The 21,112-nt window shown below is 38.0% G+C and overlaps 3 protein-coding genes across 5 annotated transcripts; all 3 read right to left on the bottom strand.

The window, feature by feature from the left end:
* Positions 1–445: 445 nt before the first annotated feature.
* Positions 446–3,215, bottom strand: si:ch211-266a5.12 (uncharacterized protein LOC557488 homolog). Of its 2 annotated transcripts, none has more exons than XM_047162221.2 (6): positions 2,858–3,215; positions 2,678–2,740; positions 2,458–2,592; positions 2,227–2,280; positions 2,029–2,103; positions 446–604 (listed from the first exon to the last, which is right to left on the bottom strand). In XM_047162221.2, the coding sequence occupies exons 1-6, from the start codon at positions 3,059–3,061 to the stop codon at positions 596–598; spliced, it is 540 nt and encodes a 179-aa protein (XP_047018177.1). In that variant the 5' UTR covers positions 3,062–3,215; the 3' UTR covers positions 446–595. The 2 variants fall into 2 exon arrangements, with proteins under 2 accessions (XP_047018177.1, XP_017349416.1); XM_017493927.3 differs by lacking the exon at positions 446–604 and adding an exon at positions 1,063–1,823 and having other exon boundaries at positions 2,858–3,210.
* A 4,102-nt stretch (positions 3,216–7,317) lies between these two features.
* ifng1 (interferon gamma 1) lies at positions 7,318–9,289 on the bottom strand. Of its 2 annotated transcripts, none has more exons than NM_001200302.1 (4): positions 9,018–9,289; positions 8,466–8,537; positions 8,073–8,276; positions 7,318–7,727 (listed from the first exon to the last, which is right to left on the bottom strand). In NM_001200302.1, exons 1-4 carry the CDS (start codon positions 9,135–9,137, stop codon positions 7,587–7,589), a joined length of 537 nt encoding a protein of 178 aa, NP_001187231.1. In that variant the 5' UTR covers positions 9,138–9,289; the 3' UTR covers positions 7,318–7,586. The 2 variants fall into 2 exon arrangements, with proteins under 2 accessions (NP_001187231.1, NP_001187263.1); NM_001200334.1 differs by having other exon boundaries at positions 9,027–9,289.
* An 8,411-nt stretch (positions 9,290–17,700) lies between these two features.
* ifng1r (interferon gamma related) lies at positions 17,701–19,366 on the bottom strand. Its single transcript, NM_001200217.1, is given in 4 exon segments — positions 17,701–18,089; positions 18,402–18,605; positions 18,706–18,768; positions 19,171–19,366. Coding segments are annotated over 4 exon segments (516 nt in total). The 5' UTR covers positions 19,294–19,366; the 3' UTR covers positions 17,701–17,963.
* Between the last annotated feature and the right edge of the window lie 1,746 nt (positions 19,367–21,112).

Raw genomic sequence — 21,112 nt, 5'->3', positions numbered from 1 at the left:
AGAAGTGACAGGAGGTGGGGGTTTCTCACTTATCTCACAGCAGACAAACCAAAAAAGTCACCATATGCGGACTTAACGGTGGAAATTTCACTTAATTTCACTTACCAGTTCATATGAAATGATGGAATATGATTAAGAATGCACATTTAAAAGGCAACTGCAATACACTTCAGTAATCAGTGTAGAGGTGATCAATATTTCAGAGTATCACAAAGTTCACAAAGTTTCTTATGAAACATAACTTCCTGTTGAATGGATGTCTTCATGAGCCATACTTGTACAAAGTGCATCTGCACATTGAGGAGGTGAAACCAGTTGACATCATTATTTTAATACCTGCTAGATTACTCTCGTACAGTTTCAGAAAAGTTTTGAGAAAAGCCTTCGGTTCATTTTTATTTGAGCTCGAATGTGTGAGGCCTAGTAGTTTTATTGTCCACAAAGGTAGTAACTTGTAGAATGATAATGAATTAAAATTAAAATTCCCAAATGCTGCCCGAGTAAAATTTCCTCAACATTCATCTCATGTTGCTTTGGTCTGATTGACCTGAAACACCTGAAAACTGCTGTCCTGGAGACCGGTGTGTAGCGCCCCCTATGGGTCCTGAAAGAGACAAAAAGATTCTATGTGCTAAGAGTTTGACCTCATTTAGAGTGCTACATTTACTATGGGAAGGGCATCTGCCTTCCTCCAGACAGCCAATATTGAACTAGATCACAATGTAAACTTGCCAATGCACGCGTAAACAGTCTGTTTGGCAGAGCAGAACAATAGCAGGTTTTGTGTTTAGGTATGAGTCAGATCTTTAACATTTAATGATACCAGCACCTTGTACCACCACCATGATACCTGAAATGTTGATGTTCACTTAGGTTATTCAACCGTTACTTTCTTACAGTACATAGCTGTTCCTCACAAACTTTTACTATTATTGTCATGGCTAACGTGAGCTGCTTTTAGAATAAGCATTAAAGACTGAGGTGGCATTGTTGTCTTCTTACGTGCCATCACCAGGCTTTGTAAATTATTCTCTTTTCCAAAGAAATTCACATGTGAAACAATTGTATTAAAGATTTTATTGAAAAGCATACCAAAATGGTGAAAAGCATTGTACTTAATTAGAGACGAATATACAGTTGCAATCAAAATGATTCAACCCCCATTGCAAAGACATGTATTTCATGTGCTCCAGCTTAACCACACCTGGTGTAACTAATGAAGCCCTTGATTAGTTGTATCAGGTGTGCTTGAGACAACGCCTGTTTTGCATATTTGTGCTGTTGTGTGCGATTCTATTCAGGGGTTTGAATCATTTTGAAACTGGAGAAATCATTATAAGTTGCATTTTCAGTTGAATTTGGGGAAACCACTTGAAGCATTGGTTGTGTTGAGCTATTTCAATTGCTTGTGTTTGATTTGTTCATTGCAAACAACTGAAAGTCTGTAAATTGTGACAATAAACCTGATTTGCAATGGGGGTTAAATAATTTTGATTACAACTGTATGTTAAGGCATGTAAAAAAAAAGAAAAGAAAAAAAAAAAGAGAAAAGCTTATTTATTAAAAATATCTGACATATTAAAAATATATTTTCCAATATAGAAATGCTCTATAGAATGTATAATTGCATTCAATTAGTCATCATCACTATAGATTTTTGGACCTGTCTAGGCACGGCATCAATCACAAGCTCACATGTCTGTATGTGGAGTCTACTGGGATGTTATTCAGCCATTACTTTTTAGGAAGGCACTCCCAGGGATGTAGTGATGAAGAGACTTCAGTTCATCCATGGCTGTCTCTAGGATGGTTGTGTCATTTAACTGTGTGTGTGTGTGTGTGTGTGTGTGTGTGTGTGTGTGTGTGTGTGTGTGTGTGTGTGTGTGCGCATTAGAGAGAAGGGGGGTGAGGGAGGGAGAGAGAGGGCAACATGAGTGAGTAGGATCAGTATAGAAATGACAGTAAAGTACAAGACATCTACGTAATTGTACCAGCTTACAAACCATCAAAGACTATTCTCATACTCACTCTTTCACTAGCGTGGTTAAGTTTTTGTAGCTGAATGATGGCCACCTCCTGTGCACTCATATCCGATTCGGCAATCTACATCGCATGATGTAATGATGTGTTTATTTATTTATTTGTTTATTTTCGCCAAACTTGTACGTTGTCTGTTCAGAATAACAAATCGTATTCATTTGCTGAGACCACTTCTTCTGAGTTTACCTCTAAGTCAGCTTGGTGGTTAGCCTTTTGATACAACATCTCGCATCTCTTCACCTGAAACGATAACCAAAAGAAACCCCACAAGTGCTTAAATCTAAATGTAAAAATCTCATTCAAGCAGCTTTTGATGTACAGTTACTTTCATGCTCCATATGGTGAGCTTAGTAAAGATTCAACATGCCAATAGTTAATAATCCAGTACAATGTGATGGTATTGTTAGTTGTTCTTACTTTATAAGTGCAATTTCTCACTCTGTCCAAGGTGTAGATCAGTTCACGACCATCGTTTTGAATATACTGGTCACTGGATAGGACATTCTCATAGAATTCAAAGATTTTTTCTAGGACACAACTGTGGAGGTACTTCTGTTGAACGGGGAATGAGAGATATTCAGTGTTTCTGCCTGGTGCATGGAGTAGCTATAATAGTGTAGAGTTAAACCTGTCATACCTTTTGGCGAATTTTATCATACGTTTTGCTCTTTAATAAAATGTTGTCACTGTCTGCACCTGGCTGGAGAATTATAATATATAAATGATGTGTTTAGAATAATCTATCACAATTAATATATTTAAAAAAAAACAACTAAACTACACATACTGTACTTCCAATATCTGACGGATTACTCACCACATCCTTGCTGACACGCTGGGCCATTCTCTCGACAATTAGTAGGTCAAAACATGGTGGTTGTGAAGTGCACCTGGTTCTTTCTGGTATCCCATTACACTCCTGCACTGCTATAGCTAAAGTCAGGAGCAGAACTGCACACTGTGCGTTGGCCATACCCACAGCCTGACTGCTCAGTGATTGATGAAAAGATCGTCGCTTCATGTGGATGAACCAGTAGAATACTTTCTCCTTGCTTCACCTTTCTTTTTATGCCTCTGTAGTTGCTTGTGATGACATCAGGTTGTTCCTCCTTTTTTTTAAATTCTTGAGCTTTTCCGTACTTTCTCTTCCTGTTGCGATTTCCATAATAGTCATGTGACAACTTTAAGAAAGATTGTTTGCTATCAGGATGCAGGTTGTAACATGATCCTTGATGAAGACAGGATTGTTTCCAGTAAAGAAGCACAGTATGAGTAGATAACAGTAAAATATTGCAGATTTAATTTATTTATTTATTTTTTTGGTGACAACATAAAAGTTACCACAGAGTGGGTGCATATTGCAGTCATGTCTTGACAGGATGTCCTAGATTCTAATTATAGAACAAGAACAGTCTAGGTAAATACATGCTAACCAGACTTAAGAAATATTATACTGTAAATATGAATAACATTATGCATAAGTCACATTAGATCGGAATTTGATCACTGGAGTTGGGATCCTGTGATAAATCCAACTGTTGATGGCCAAAGCTCTTACACTCCATGATGCCACTCGTGGTTTCTGCATCTCAATAGAAAACAAGCATATATCTGTTTAAAGCAGGGGTGGCTTTTCTACAAGATCAGACAAGGCATAGTTGGCTTAATTTGTTAGTGTAGGTATGCGATTATTTTCACTTTTACTACAGCCCTGTTGTCTCCTCAGTCCTGATTGGTCAGTTCTGGGTGTAAGGACAGAGCACAGGTTTATATTAAAGTGCTCATTCCAATATGGTATCTTTTATGTAGTATATAGTATACACTATATGGACAAAATTTTGTGGATACCTGACCATCACACCCATATGTGGGCCTTCCTGAAACTGTTGCTATAAATTTGGAAGCACACAATTGTCTAGAATATCTTTGCGTACTGTAGATTTAAGATTTCCCTTCACTGGAACTAAGAGGCTCTGTTACAGCATGACAATGCCTCTGTGGACAAAGTGAGTTACATTTGCCAAGATTGATATGGAAGTACTTGATTGGCCTACATAGAGCCCTGACCGCAACCCCACTGAACACTTTTGGGATGAACAGGTACCCACCAGGCCTTCTTACTTGATATCACTGCCCAACCTCACTAATGCTCTTGTGGCTGAATGGAAAATTGCCACAGGCTCTCTCCAAGATCTAGTGGAAAGCCTTCCCAGAAGAGTGAAGGCTGTTATAGCAGCAAAGGGGCATATAAGCATGACGGTCAGATGTCCACATACTTTTCGCCTTTTTGTGTATATAGTATATATGGCATAATATATATAACATATATAGATACAGCTAACACAGTTAATTGTATGGGGGATGCTACACATAAACAAAAACATAACATATAATTGTTGATAAGGTGGGGTTTTCTGCAGCCAGATGTTTATTTAGCATTTTTGGAAGGAGTATCCAATGTCAGAACATCGTAACTTTCAGAGTTAAAGCTGTAACTTTAAGTGTTTAGATACTGGAATGTCTTCAGGACGGGGGCTTTGAGCGTTGGGTTTTTTCCTGTAACATTGTGAATTTTTATTTATTACTAATTTCAAGAGAGAGAAGGGGAAAAAGAGCCTTGTAACAGAAAGACTGCTTATAGGTGCTATAACGTAAGCGATAATAAAAACTAAATTGTTTTATGGCGATCAACAACACTAAATATAACTATGAAGGATCAAAAGTACAATGTGTCAATTAATAATAATTGTAAGTGTTGCCATATTATTAGTGTATGCCATTATTTTCACGTTTACTACAATCCTGTTGACTTCTCAGTCCTGTTTGATCAGTTAAGAGCATTAAAACACACCAGAACATGCTGTTATAGTAAAATAATTAGCTTTGTATGGTTAACAGGAACTCAGGAACTTCACATCATGCCCGAAGTGTTTTATTCCTTACATGATGTACATGAACTGACCCATCCACATTTAGTCAGATTGAGAAATGCAACATGCTGTGATGCTTTTAGGGCTAGGAATAGACTGGCCTAGACATTCAGATTGAGCAAGAAAATCTGCTTCTGAGATGATATTGGCTACATTTTGCTGAAATGCTCTCTAGTCAGGAACATAATGAAATGGGTGTAGTATATTACAATAAGTTTAATATTGTATCATTCACCCACACATCTATAGTGCCCTTTATAAACCAATGACATGTAGGAGGTTCATTTTCATGATTCATTTGGAATGTTAAGTTACCACCGAACTGGTGCCTCTTAAGTGGTGCTGACTTTACTCTTGGCAGAGAATGTTGTTGATCAGGTAGTTGTCTGTCTTTTCACAAACCAAACTGGTTATGTTTGTTCAGCATTTTTCAGTTCTTACCTAAAGCTTGTTGTTTTCCTTTAATTTCACTATGTACATGGCATGGTATGCACCTGGCTGGTAGAATCCCTCAAGCTCTAGGGATTTCCATTTTGTTGTATCAGCTCATTGGTTTCCCCATCATGCATCTCTTCACCTCTATAGGCGCACTAGAGGAGGGGGTTTCCACATATGTTCAATCTTTTGTCTTACTTTCTTTTTTCTCTAACTTTAACCTGTTTCCTTTAAATGAGGGTCTTGCATCTAGCATGTACCATTGTGAGACTACTCAGATTCTACTGAACTAGCAATTTCTTTACTTAAGTAGAAGTAAAATTTAGACAACAGACAACTGCATCTCAGTAACAATAAGCTTAAGCCATATCATAGTTGTCCATTCATAAGCAAGACAATGCTGATTTCAAAAATGTATATAAAATACGTGTCTTGTTTTATTTTCTTCTGCTGTGTTCAGAAGTGACCCCATCTTGAAGTACATGGTAAATCGTCTGTACTTATATAGCGCTTTTTAACCTTAGTGCTTTACACTGTTTCTCATTCACTCACACACCAGTGGTACCAGAGCTGCCATGCAAGGCCTTAACCTGCCATCAGGAGCAACTTGGGGTTCAGTGTTTTGCCCAAGGACGCTTCGACATGTGGAAACATTTGGGAGAGAATTAACCCTATGATTAGTGGACAACCCGCTCTACCTCCTGAGCCACAGCTGCCCCACAGTCCGAACTGTAATCAATACAGTGTTGCTATGGAATTGAGCAGAGCAAGTTTAATATGATATTTATTCATTAAAAACACTAAATCCTGACCATTTAATTTGCTCAAAGCTCAAGCTACTTCAATCCATTCCATATTGTCACTTGTAAATCAAGACATCAGGAACAATTCTGTAGTAATATGGCATGAACATTGAGTGCAGAGATTTGTATCAGCACTTCAAATACAAGGTAGCAGATCCCCAGCTCCTTGACCATAGAACAAAGGTGTAATATCAAGAATTCTCACATCCCAATCGCTGCCCATTACATCATCAAACCCCCTCTTAGTTCACTGACAGCTCAACAAGTGTCAATTCTAGAAGTTTTCAATGGAAACTATAACACATACTTTTCCATCCAGGACCATTTGAATTTACAGAAGGTACAAGGGTGAAGATCAAACGGGACAATACACTAACTTGACAAATACTTTTGGTATCAAATTTTAAAATTTGTTAGAATAAATTGGAAACCCTTTAAACTTTCAGAACCTATTGGAGCTTCCAAACCTACATTCCCTCACTACACTAAATTGCATAATTCCCATATTTTGTAGTGTTACAACCTGGATCTGAAATTGACTTAATTGGAATTATATGCCATGAATCTATACAAATAGCAAAATAGGGGCAAAGATTCATATAGTTAGTAAAATTACTTACAAAAAAATGTACGGAAAAAAATCCCAGTTATGACTGCATAGACATTCACCCATGTTGGTGCAAAACTCCTCAATTAGTTCTGGCACAATCAGTTGGCATCAGAGCTCATATACTTAGTTGGAGTTCTGACTAAATGAGGGCAACCACCAAAAGTCAGGACTAGGAAACTAGTCAAAGAAGCAACCAAATGGTAACAGGTAACTCTGAAAGTTTATCCTTCTCTGGATTGATCAGACCAAAACTGAACATTTTGCCTTTGCACAAAAGGCTACATTTGGCAGAAACCCAACACCGCTCATCACCCTGAGAACTCATCCCCAAGTGAAGCATGGTGGTGGTAGAATTACGGCATGTCAAGCATTACTCTTGAAATCTTGCATGCATGGCAATGTAACCACAGAACTTTCCTATTAATTTCACCATAGTTATTGAGTCATCTCACAATGATGTTTTTGCTACAGCTTTTCAGAAATGAATTCAAACCACTTATTATAATAAATATTTTCAATTTATTTAGTCATAGACCTTACAACATTTGCTTTAGCAAGTAATAAACAATTGCTAAACCCAAATAAGACGATGGACATTCTTTCACAAAATAAATAGCAAATTAAATAAATTAACACATTCAGAATTAAACACTTAATAAATTATGTCAGTATCACTAAAATATAAAATATGAGGTACTGTATTAGAATAAATAAATCTACACCTTAAAGCACCTCCTAGGTAACAATCTAAACAAATGAGCTTTTTGGTTATGAATGCTGCTTTTTGGAGCTTTTAGCTTGACGTCGTCTCCGGGGGTTTTCTGCTGACATGCGCCCCAGGTTCGTTGCCTTATTGTAGACGGCCTTCAGCTCAAATATTGCTTTGCTCTGGATCCGTGGGTCATTTTCCTAAGATGAGATAGTAGGTTAATTGTCTATTCCTGGTTAGTGGTGAAATTAAATGAAGTTTGTTAATAGGTTTAAGCATAATACAGGTATTCAACAGTGATTAGTAAGGCTGTCATTACATATACATGCACTTTGTTGTTTCATCTCAGTTGAGAGCATAGTTATTGGAGTTGGATGTAGCATGAAGTCTCATTAAAGAGCCTGCAGTTTAAGCAGTGAAGCCATTACTACTTCATAGAAAGCCCCACTTCCTTCCTCAAGAATAGACAGGCATTTCCTATTGACCTGTATGACTTTTCAAGAACATGATTTGAGTTCACTGAACACATCCATGACAGGGCTTACCTTAAGGTCCAGCAGCTCAGTGACATATTTCTTGATGTCTGCATGTTTGCCGGAGAAGTAGTGTTCTTTCAGCTTGTTCATTTGGTCTTTCACTTCGTGCAAGTGATTCTTCAGCGTTTCATCCTGAGTCTCATTCTCCATCTTGGTGAAAATTTTGTTGTATGCATCGAGAATAATAGTCATCAGGAGCTTCTGTTCACTCTCCTGTGCACAAAAGAGAGACAAGCAGTGGGTTTATTATAGGCTTTGTGAGATCTGTGGACATGCTGGAGTAAGAGTAGCATACATAGGCATCAAATCAATTGCTATAACATGCAAAATAAAATTATGCCATCTACAAGATATTCTCATATACTAGAGGGTAGTGAGAAATGAAGCCGTTGCATGGTTTACCTCAAACTTTTGTTTTGTTAGCTTGTCTAGGAAGAGAGAATGACCATCGTACAATTTGCCAGGGTTGGGATTCTGAAAGAGATAGAAACACATAGAGGCTAGAAATATCTCAAATTCAAGTTAAATAAGTGTGTAAGCTTTCAATGACTTAAAACAATTGCTGTCAGTTTTTGATCTTGCAACTTTGAAAATATTTTTTTTGGCTTTCTGTTATAAGCCCACCACTGTCACATCATAACAAGTGGTTAGAGTTGGTGACAAATCTTGAAACTAATGAACCCACCTATAAACACAACCCACACAGCCAGCATGAAGCTTTGCTCATCATTTGGTTTCACTGTCTACTTCCTGAACTATTTCAAGGTATGCTGTTTATCTTCCTCTACCATTTTTACTTGCCAAACTTTGCTAGAAAACATATATGAACCCAACTGTTAAGCAAAACATTCCAATCAGAATGGCAAGTAAACTTATTTCTAATAAGCAGCTCCAATAAATATTAGCTTACTGCTCCTACCATGACTTCTATCGTATACGGTTACTAGGACTTACTTTTCTTACATAATGATTATTCAGATGGTCAATAGACTCCTTGATGTTCTTCGGGAGGAAGGCCTCAGAGTACGCCATCATTCCAAAAAAGACAAAACATATTCTCCAAAACAGAGTCATAATTCGTTTCTTATGCAAGTTTCAGCCTGTTACCAAATTCCCACAGATATTCCCAAGTGCCGTACACAAAGTTGTCTTTTCGCGTCACCTGTTGGTTCTCTTTGGCTGAAGTCACTGCTGTGCTCACTGCGCCTCTGTCAAAGTCTGAATGCTACTATCAGTCTGAATGAGACGATATTTATAGTTTTCTGTGTAGTGTGCGTGTGCGCGAGCAGGCAGCAGTAGATGGGCTAAGGTGTGAAATTTGTGGTTTTCTGACACTCTGAGTTTCCTATAAATCACAATGCATTATTCTATGCACATAGTTCATCATACACCACCCCAGGTGGAATCTCTGGGATAGCAAAGGGCGGAGCTGTTGGTGCTTTTTGTGGTAAGGGGCTCTTTTTCAATGATGAGCAAGTATGGAGGTCTGGGAGACCCACTTCTTTGAAAGTAGTTTAATAACTATGTCATGCAGACCATAAATGTGCTTGATAGCATGAGCTTTAAAGAAGTAGAGCTTTATGTAATGTACTCTAGGAGGCTGTTTTTTGGACACTTAAGTAAAAATGAGCAGAACTGAAATAATTAGAGATTATAGAGAAATAGAGAAGACTCATTCAAATGTGCACTCGTTGTTATTCACCATGACTTATGACACCCATCTACACGTGCTGCTGACGTCAGTCACAAAAACCAGTCACATAAAGTTGCCCCATGGGTTTACCATGAAATGGTAAACATTAAGAACCTCATAGAGTATTACAGAGGAATTTTCCGATGCTGGAAAATACTAGCAGTTAATACCCATTGCCTCATTTTCAACATGTGGTTCATATGCCCTAGATGTTAAAAAAAAAAAAAAAAAAAAAAAAAGTTAATTTACCCTGTTTTTGTGTTTTGAGTTTTTTTCAGTGTAGTCATATTCATGCACATTTACTGCACACACAAAAGTCAGTAGCCAAAGACAGCAACCAGAAAGACAAGGACATCCAATCAGCTTTTATTTGGCATACTCAATGAAATAAAGCACTTCCTAAGGTTGGCGCTCAATTGTTAAGAATTGTTCAATATATTGTTGTATGAAATCCCCAGATATGAGTAAACAAGTACTTTAAAAGAAGTAAAGCTGTTTTAGCCTCAAATATTTGCACTCTAACTCAGAGTCAGTTTTTATTACATAATTATTACATGATTACATAATTTACACGTCCCTATACAAGAGTAGAATGAAATATGGTGCATTCATAAACAGGCCTACATGAAGTAGTAAAACAAATCAGTGTGTGAAACTAGAGTTTTTGTTCAGTAGTGAGTGCCACACAGCACTATCTGTATCTGTACACAGATTAGTACAGATAACCAACTACAGAAGATGGCAGGAACAGCATATAAACCAGATAGCATGCTTATGCACAGTTGGGCAAACATACAGGGTTGGCTTTCACACAGTATTGTTTAAAAAGGAGAAAGAGTGGCTGTGTCATGTTCTGGGGGCATTTTGCTGGTCTGGTTTGGATCCACTTGTCCCCTCAACGTTAAGGGTCACTGCAAATCAATGCAAAGTTTTTCTGCCTGATCACCTTTATCCTATGAATATGGTCTCTTCCAGGATGACGATCCCAATTGATCCTTCACTTAATAGTTCAAAGAAGATGAAAGTGATGTAAATCATATGCTATGGTCTGCACACCTGGCCTGTCACCTTTTTTTGGACCATATTAGACAGTGCTCTACACCACTGTCATTAAAACATCAATCAAGTAATGTCTTTTGGACGAATAGCACTCATCCCTCCAGTATTGAAGCACTGAAGCTCTTCTTTTAGCTTGTGGTGGCACCTTAGTAACACACTTTATGTTGGTTTTTCATGTTATTTCTCACCTGTCTCTACATTTCTCACTCTCTAAGTACATACATTTCCTGTTGCGGTAGTTGCTGAACATATGTTTTTGGATGAACAATGAAATAACAAACTGGGACTTTAACGGGTTAAGTTGAAGTTTTTGAGTGTGACATTTGAGAAAGTTGAGCAGACAGACTAGGCAAATAGCATGTAATAATATGATCATAATTAGTAGGATGTGAAAATTGAACAGAATAACAGTAATATGTATTAACCTTGCAACCTCATAAACCTTGGATATATGTAGCTAACAGTTAGCATTACAGTGTTTCTGATAACTGCCAGATTAACATGACAATATGCTAAACTGTCATTTGCTTTAAATGCTGCTTGAAGTAAGGATGTCTTCTGGTGTTAGTTGAGGTTTTAACACTTTATTAGTTGGGCAGAAGCAGAACCAAAGAGCAGAGAGAACAGTGTGAAACAAAAAACATCTTTTTCAACATCACAGTAGCTGATGTTTCCAGAATAGTTTTGCTTAAGCAACATGATGGTATACACTGGACCACTCTTCTAGCTTTTCATCTTAGTTCTGTCATTATGTTATGTAATTTCTCGGTTAAATTCGATTTAGTGAATCTATGCTTTGCATTTGTAATCGGAAAAGGCTTGACCCCGCAGCAGATCTTCCCACCTCGTCATATCTCTCCAGGATCGTGTGGAAATAGGTTCAAGTAATGAGCTAGCCTGGAAAATGGTGATGTCCCAAGAAGTGAATCTGAAACGACACCTTGAATTGAACAGCCAACGATTTTCTGCTTCATCTTCAGTCTGCATGGTTGGTTTTCCGGAGCTGTGGCTGCCAATGAAACTTGTGTGTAAGGAGGGAATCTCTCAGTCACCTCAACTGCCATGACGCTAAATACGGACCACGCAGAAACTAAGTTTATTAGTCATGGGTTTAAAAAAATCAGGAGTCTGCTAATTGGATGCCGTTCGTTAAGTCAGTTTAGATATCAATTAGACACTACCATATACATTGTTATATAATTATAACCAATATAGCCGTAGCTATGAGATGACATGGATAGTAGACGGACTTATTGCTCAGTAAGTCACACAGAATGTAAAGAAATATGACATAAATCATGTCTGACTTGAGTAGACATTCATTGTGAAACCATTGAGTATACTTACTACAAAAAACAAAACTCTTCGGTCTTGTATTTCTATGATTATTTGCCGAATGTTGTGTTGCCACTAAATACCAAACTAACTAAGCTAAAGTCTTTATCACTGTTAGACATCTGTCAGTTTTCCCCATTGGTAATTCATAATGTCATATATGGCAGTTATTAACTATTAACTGGCAGTTAGTTATTATATTATTTATGTTCACACCTAAAAAATGGCCTTTTCTAGCTATGAAGCTTAAAATGAAAAATTCCTGTCTTTCATGAAGAGCCATAGCACTGTGCATGTCTCACTAATGAAAGCCATGAACATAATTTTGCTGACTGATTATCTTTATACTACAGTGAAATATTTCTATCGTGATAGGAGTGGTCACGTACAGGATGACCCCGTCCCCTATACACAGGGCATGAGGGGGGTCACTAAATGGTTTAATGAGGATAAATATTATGTAAATCTTGTGCTATGGCTCAACCCAGTTGAACACTTATGAGAGATTTTGGACTGATGTGTTAGACAGTGCTTTCCTCCAACAAATCAAAACAGCAGTTAAAGGAATATTTTTTGGAAAAGTGTCCATACCTCCAGTAAAGTTGCAGAGACTTGATGCCATTCTGGTGGATTGTGGTGGCTTACTATTTCCTTTCATTTCACTCATCGCTACATTCCTTTCTTTTGTAATGACATCCCTTTCTTATTAGTTTTAGTCTCAATTAAAATGCAGACAAATAACTACTAAATGAGAATTGTTTGAATAAAAAAAAATAGTGGATGGAAGTATGAAAATGGTGATCTTGTGCATACTGTATGCTTTCCATTTCAGAGAGATTATGGCCAGCAGGGAAAGAATATTTCAGTTTAGATACTTATACTGTAAACTTGATCTATACAGTTATACAGGTACAGTCCCCTTTGAAAATATTGGAAAAGCAAGGCCAATTATATTGTTTCGCTATACATTGAAGACATTTGGGCTTAAGATCAAAAGATGAATGAGACAATAGATCAGAATTTTAGCTTTTATTTCCTAATATTTACATCTAGATATGTAAAAAAGTGGATGCATTTCTCTGTAAATTGGAAGACAGCTTGTTTCTGTAAACTTCTGAATTTATTCTGCTGCTACCATCATAAGTTACATCATCAATAAAGATTAGTAAGACTACTTCCACCTTGCTTGACTTATGCGCTTCTATGTTTTGGATCATGCACATATCCATACGTTCTTCAAACTTTGGCCTTTCCATCACTTTGGTAGAGGTTAATCTTGGTTCCAGAATGTTTGTGGATCATCTCTATATTTCTTTGCAAATTCCAATCTAGCTTTCTGATTCTTGCTGCTGATGAGTGGTTTCATCTTGTGTTATGGCCTCTATATTTCTCAACTTGAAGTCTTCTTTGAATGGTGAATTGTGATATCTTCACCCCTGCACTGTGAATGTTGTTGGTGATGTCACTGTTGTTTTGGGGTTTTTCTTCACAACTCTCACAATGTTTATCTCACTGCTACTCTTTTCCTTGGCCGACCTGTTCCATGTCTGGTTGTTACTACCCCAGTGGTTTCTTTCAAACCTGTTGCATTGGCTATACCCAATGCTTGTGCAATGCCCTGATATATTTTCCCTCTTTTCTCAGCTTCAGAATGTCTTGCTTTTCTCCCATAGACAGCTCTCTGGTCTTCATGTTGGTTTATCCTTTTTACCAACAATTTCATTTTTTACAGGAGAAACATAACGCTCAAAACAAGAATAGACATTCAGAACTATTAATTCTTTAAACAATTGATTTAACAAGGCACACATGGGCAGCAAGAAACACCCATCAGTCACATGTTCCAATATTTTTTTTATCATTATTGGTTGGTTCACTCAAAAGGTGCCATGTTCTAAGTTGTTTAACACATCTACATGTAAATATGAATGTCATGTAAATCAGAGAAGGAACTCTGAACTACATTTCCCAGCAGCCACTACACCTCACTGCATCAGAGTCACATGACCACCTGCACCCAAATCACATTCCTGTTAATGAGCAATAGTGTATATAGCCACAGTTTGCACTGCACTCTTTGTCTTATGTTTGTGTTCTTTTGCCATTATCTATGTTGCTGTGTTTAAGGTCTTTGGTTTATGTTTAGTCTTTACCTTAAAGTTTTGCTGAATATTCATAGTTCTTGTTTGGTGTTTTGTTTTGGTATTATTAAAAAGTAAATATGCACTTGCATCCATCTCCATTTCCAAATCGTGACAGATCATAAGACCTCAACGTGGATGCAGCAGAATGTTTCAGGGTCCATGAGGCCCTGTATGAAAAGGAAAATTTGAGGTGGGAGAAGGAGGGAAAATTCTCCTTCAAAATAATAGGGAATGGCTTGACATGATGTAATCCATCATGGGGTATATCAAATGGGAGCCTTCCAACCAGTCTGGAACCATCTCCCACCCTCCTTCCCCCACTGTAGATCTAGTCCAGCCTTATATTTCATCAGAGAACATCGTTCAGCCTCCCTGCTCATTTAAGGATGCCGCTAATCATCCCTTTCAGCTGAGGATGCCGCTCAGTCTCTCTGTTCAGCTGAGGATATCACTCTTCCTTCCTGCTTGGCTGAGGACGTCACTCTGCCTCCATACTCCACTGAAAACGTCGCTCCTTTTCTTTGCTATGTGCCGTATGTCGCGCCCCCTTTCTGCTCTACAGAGGACATTGCTCCCTCCCTATACTTCATGGAGCGCATCACTCCTCCTCCTGGCCTCACGGAGAATTTTGTCCCCCCTCTAGCGTCAGGGGGAACGTTGCTTACCCTTCAGGCTCTGCCTTGAGCGTCCTTCATCCCTCTGACTATTCAGTAACCATCGCTCCACATTCAAGCCAGGCCAGGGATATCATGTTGTCTCTCTGTGGTGAAAGAAGAGACTGCTCCACACCTGAACCACAGAGAGCATGCCTAGTTCAAGTCCGAGGTCAAAGAGGCAGCCTCTCAAGCCAAGTTCCTGTCTGAGGGTGAAAATACGGCCTCCCAAGCCATGTTCCTGTCTGAGGTGGGCATCACGACCAACAGAGTTATATTTACATCTGAGTCTGCTGACACAGCTGACCAAGTTCTGCCTTCCTGTTTTGCTTCAGACGTTGCCCTGCCTTCTCACCCTGCTGAAGCTGACAACCCAACTTCCCACGTCTGGGTGCTGTCTAGCGACGTTTGCCCAGAGGGCCAGGACCACCGGGGGAGAGAGTGTTTTCTGGCGCTCCGGGAGTAGCGCCTTTTGGTGGGGCGGGGGTTCTGTCCTGTAAATCAGAGAAGAAACTCTGAACTACAGTTCCCAGCAGCCACTGCACCTCACTGCATCACAGTCACATGACCACCTGCACTTCAATCATGTTCCTGTTAACAAGCACTCATGTGTATATAACCAAGGCAAATTGTGACAATGTAGAAAATGAAAGCTGAGATTCTGAAGTATCTCATATTCATCTTTTGCTCTCAAACCCAAATGTCTTCAGTGTATAGCGAAAAAAATTTAATTGGAATTGCTGTTCCAGTACTTTCAGATCGGACTGTATGTTACACTTTAACGTGATAGAACATCATATTATATATAGCCAAATCCATACAGAATGCGATACAACAAGAGAAAGAGAGAAAGACTGAGTGGTTGTGGAGTACAGTATGAGTTGTGGTATTCACTCTGCTTGCGTGCAACAATGAGAGCAACATTTCACTCATCCACTTTCGGTTACTATTCTGTCACTGGTCAGGCCGTAATCAAATTCATGTGATTTTATACCAAAATATTGTTTTGATTTTCAAAATTTGTGTTGATAGGAAAAGCTAGTTACTGTAGTCTGTCTTTAGCTGCACTAATAACTGCCAGTAAGATCATTGGATTAAATTATCACTTTTAACAATACTCGGCACCAGCTGCTGTATGAGAAACTTACAGATGTCTGTATCCACAAAGTAACAGCTAAGCATCTGCATTATTATAAATATATTATTATTATGGTTAACACAGATGCCCAGGTTTGTCTTTTTTAACCTTTTTCTGTATATTCATTGAAGAAATTGTATTTAAAGTACAATATAAATGTGAAGTTCATCTTAGTTAGTCTTTTTCTTTCAACAGGTAACCAAAGAATAGTTACATACAGTACATGTGTGAGTGGTTCTGTGAACCTGTGATAAACTCCAGAGGTAGTAAGAATCACTTCGATACCTTCTTGTGCACATATGCATGCATGCTGAGACTCACACAGTATTGGCAATAAATACTACTGTCACACAGCCATCTTTCCATTTTGCTGCTCTCAATGGGTAAGCACTTCTTGTGAATGACGTGTATTCCTGTTCTTATGTGACGCTCATAGAACAACATTTACATACTTAAGAACCATCTGAATAATGTTAGGATTAACTGGAAAGGTGTTCAGAGATTACCATTACACTCATACCACTGGAAAGGCATTGTTCGCTTTGTAGAAGTAATGCCGGTAAGACATTCCTGGTATTGTGGGATATCACTATGGGCAGTGGTGGCTCAACAGTTAAGGTTTTGAGTTACTTATCAGATGGTCGGGGGTAAAAGCCCCAGCACCCCAAGCTGCCATTGTTGGGCCCTTTAGTAAAGCCCTTAACCATCTCCGCTCCAGGGGTGCCGTATCATGGCTGACAAAGTGCTCTAACGTCAACTTCCTAACAAACTGAGATATGCGAAGAAAAGAATGTGTAAGAATGCTCTAATGTTTATGCTTCTTCTTCAGTAGGCGCCCAGTGCCTAGTCCACCGATAGGCCAGGGGGATGATATCCACCCAATGGGTCAGTCTCTGTTCAGAAAATACTGCCCCCTGAGTCTAGCATAGTGTGGCCACTGTTCAGTTTAAATAGCATAAGTACACTGACTTGTCTTGATATTGACAAAGAGGCTCACTTGTGCCTTGCCAAAGATTTCTACACCACTTCTGTGTGCACTTCCCCTGCATCATTGTACAACCCCAGTAGGCAAATTGGTCTCAGTGAGGCTAACCGTGGATGGGCAGGAGGTTCTGTGCAAGGTGAAGAGAGCTGTTTCACTTCGTGCCACCTTGATGACTGACATATCTGACTGTCATGACGTGACTGGGCTGAGTGGCCCAGCAGATAGCAATTTAGAACTTGTAAGAACTGTAGTGTCAGATGGGCCACCCTCAGTTCTAGCTGGTTGGCTTACCATGATATAGCTATTCTGTGATATACATTTGCAACCATACTATACAAAGTATAGTTCTTTGTTGATTAATATGTGATCCCTGTTATTTGAGATATTTTGGAGAAATGCACTGAATATTTCTCAGTCATGATGTTTTTTTTTTGTTTTTGTTTTTGTTTTTTTTGTTATTATTTGTACCAATGAACAAACCTTTAATGTAGAATGAATGTATGAAAAAGTGTCTGTACTTGTGATGTCCAGACCTTGTGAACTTGTATTTGTATATTTTTGTATCTTTTGATGCTTCTGTTGTGTATTAAATGATAAGAATAATTAATTCTTGAATAAAGCATAATCAGATTAATGTAAAAGTTAGTGATTTATTGTACTGATACATGAGTCGCACATATGGTTGATGAAGTCATTGACCAAACATGCAAAACTGTAAACTGAATTGCACAGCAAAATAAGTTACATTTTACAGGTATATTGGATTGTGTCATGAAAATAAATACGTTAAATTAATATTGTAATTAATGGTTAAATAAAGTTTGATAAATAACACAGAGGAACTAGACTAAATGACTCAAACAGATTTGTCTCGTGCTCTACTCAGAGGTCTCCTAACGTTGCAGAAAATGCTTGAGTAGCAATGGGGTCTTCTTGGAATGTTGTGCAACTACAAAGGCCTTATCGTACACAGAGATAAAGTCGTTCACTGCTCCACCTTGGATCGTGCTGTCGTCTTTCTAAATGTGAAGAAAAATGACATGAATATGAAATGAAGCATTATTATCTTATATACTATAGAATTTCTGTGAAATAATGCTCATGAAAGGAAACTATTTTGTATTAAACCCTTAAATCTTTGAAGATATCATTTCCTCACTCTTGTAAATACATATATGCACTATAAGTAAACTGTAGTTACTGAATAATTTATGGACGTTTTTGAATAATGCTGGTGAAGCTAACCAGGGTGCAATAAGGAATTTGAAGGGAGTTGCTAAGCAAGTATACAGTAAAAATCATAAACTCATTAAAAAAAAAATTTTTCTTACCTTTACAGTGTTAATCTCATGAAGTTGTTTCCACACTGCCTGTTCGTTATTGTATTTGTTTTTCAGTTCTTTCACACTTTCCTGGAGTTCTTTCAGACTAGTCTCAGTCTCAACAGTTTTGGCCTTTTTCAACATGTCCGAAAAGATGTCCATGTAACCATTCAGCATACGCAGAAGCACCAGCTTCTCACAAGTGCAGGTGTCCTAATGAGATATTATTGGATTTGTGAAGCCTGAAGAGTCACTTCTACCAAAGTTATTAACTTTAAAGTTGACATACTGTAAATGGAGTAGTCGAGCTTACCTCTACTTTGCCCAAGTATGGAGTGAAAACAGCTTTTCCCACCCATTTTGTGTCTGTTAACCCCTGCAGAATGCAGAAAGCAAATAATGAGTGCTCAGAAGAGTGCATGCAGTCTTTAATCAGAACTTCCTTCTTACTTTTACCATCCATTACTTCCATCAAGATGCAGGTTGTACTTTTTTTTTTGTGCCAAGAGTGCCCCCTATAAGCAGTAGCCCCCTATAGTTCAATGCATTTCTGAATAAATGCACAATATGCTGGTATAGTGCATGCTTTAATCTCCAGTAAGTAAGATGTCTTGTACAGCCGCCTTGTAGTAGCTGCACTTATGCTAACTGAAAGTACAAAGTTGTGACCTAAAATGTTACTCCTTTTGATCTGGTTTATATATTGGAGCACTTTTGCACCAGGAAATAAACTCAAGATAAGATCAACTTACTTAACCCCTTCAATAAAAACACTTACATGATGTATTTGCAGAGTGTGTACAGCTTCGGTCAGGTTGTGAATCTCATGTCCAGTAGTTCCATTCAGCAGTGCCACCATGACAAGTCCGCACATTAGCAAAACGTTAGACCAAGAACCCATTCTCGTTGCTTTTCGTCTTAGCACTGTGCTCTAACTGCTAATCAGAATAATGAGACTGAGAGCAAGTGAATGATGCTCACCAGAATGGGTCAGGGGACTTATATAGAAAGAGAGCAACCTGAGAGGGCGTTAAGGGATGCACTTGGGGTTTTGGGGTTTCTGTGGGCTCCTCATGAAAGTTTCCTTTAAATAAGAGACATGCTGCTCCTAAATACCTGATCTTGCAATTACTGCTACGCCAAATGCAGGTAATTTCCTCACAGGAATTCGTAGGTAGGACTATGAATGCACAAAAGACACACATCAATGTTAAATGCACTTAGCCTGCCGGTATGTGGCCTTAAAACTGGACTACACCATCTAGTTAATAGTTAATAAAACCACCAGTTATGCACATCAGAATATTTTGCATGCATTTTACATATCAACATATTGTAATGTCGGTGATACTAAAAGTTATCTAAATAAGTTAATTACATTTCAATAATTATAATCATGACTCCACTTGTAGTTTTAGAATGCATGTTTTCAAAACAGTGCATGTATATAACTAATCATAAATGTTAGTGCAAATGTATATTATATGTTAATGGATTGGGATCTTTTGCACTTCGGTTCATTTACTTAACCTGTTCATTTATATAAATCTTTGATTGGTTGGTTTAATCAGCAGTTCCTTCTCACTGAAACAGTAACATTTTGTTGGAGTGTGCAGATATTATGAGATTTTTGTGGTTTGTCTGAATTATGCTTGTACAACATTTCTGTTGCATGTGGCCATGTTTTTTTTTGTTGTTTTTTTTTTCGAGTGAATTCAGAATTCCCCTGCAGTGTTTTGTGGTAGAAAATAAACAGCAGTTCCTTGAATCTTTTTACATGTGAAGACTCTCATTGACTTGGCTTTGTAACTCTCTCTCTCACTCATTGGTGCTATCACTCACGTAGCTTTTGTGTGCATATGTTTGCACTCACATACTGTATGGTGTATGAAGGTCTAGGCCTAAAACACCCTATGCCATGGGTCATCAAATAGCACAGCAGAGTCCATCAAAGTATTTCAGTGGACAGAACCAAGTACTTGAAAAAATACTGCAGCAGAGCCAATAAAAAAAAAAAAAATTTTAATGGTTGTCATTCAAAGACTCTTAGCATTTTCTAAAAATGACTTCTGTATCAGATCCTCTAGAGACTAGGTACAGGGCTACATATGTTAGCTTAAAAAGGAGAGATTCTTCATTGACAGTATTCACAGAGTTTTCACTTCGCTTACCCTCTCTTGTTTGATTACTGAAGTGATGCCATGACTGAAAAAAAAATTCATGATGAAAACAGAATGTTTAATGACAAATGGACAGAGAAGTATGCATTTGTTCTCTATGCTTCAAGTTCAAAACATGTCTCCTCTGTTCAGAGTCTGTGGCCCTAGTAAAATGTGGTGATATGAAGCATGACTGCAAAACAAATTACAACCTTTATATTGCTATAAACTAATAATTAATGGTTTAAGCATTAAAAGGTAACTGTCGTCACAGTTATGTGAGGTAAATGATGCATAGAAAATGCGGGCTAAGAAGAGATGGAATATGCGTACTGAAGAAATATGTTTTCAGTGCTGTTCAATATAATACCAGTTAACATAAAAGAAAGAAACATTTTGAAAATGAGAATTTTAGAGTATTAGAGTTTCTTGTCCAGTCCATACAGTGCAATATGACTTAATTTTGCTATTCAAGTCAATTCAGTTTTATTTGTATAGCGCTTTTAACAATGGACATTGTCCCAAAGCAGCTTTACATATATTTAGAAATATCTAAATTCA

Source organism: Ictalurus punctatus, chromosome 19, assembly GCF_001660625.3.
Source record: "Ictalurus punctatus breed USDA103 chromosome 19, Coco_2.0, whole genome shotgun sequence".
In the NCBI taxonomy this organism is placed as follows: Eukaryota; Metazoa; Chordata; class Actinopteri; order Siluriformes; family Ictaluridae; genus Ictalurus; species Ictalurus punctatus.
The sequence above is the reverse complement of the archived record's forward strand: the minus strand, read 5'-3'. Positions and strand labels throughout refer to the sequence as shown.

Bases quoted from the DNA above. Each gene is read 5' to 3' on its own strand.
- si:ch211-266a5.12 (XM_017493927.3), bottom strand. From the start codon at position 3,061: ATGAAGCGACGATCTTTTCATCAATCACTGAGCAGTCAGGCTGTGGGT. The intron at 2,281-2,457 runs GTAAGAACAACT...TTATCGTTTCAG, and splicing joins TGAGAAATTGCACTTATAAA to GTGAAGAGATGCGAGATGTT. The intron at 1,824-2,028 runs GTGAGTATGAGA...ACACACACACAG, and splicing joins TTAACCACGCTAGTGAAAGA to TTAAATGACACAACCATCCT.
- ifng1 (NM_001200302.1), bottom strand. From the start codon at position 9,137: ATGACTCTGTTTTGGAGAATATGTTTTGTCTTTTTTGGAATGATGGCG. The intron at 8,538-9,017 runs GTAAGTCCTAGT...TATCTCTTTCAG, and splicing joins ATAATCATTATGTAAGAAAA to AATCCCAACCCTGGCAAATT. The intron at 8,277-8,465 runs GTAAACCATGCA...TTTTGTGCACAG, and splicing joins TAACAAAACAAAAGTTTGAG to GAGAGTGAACAGAAGCTCCT.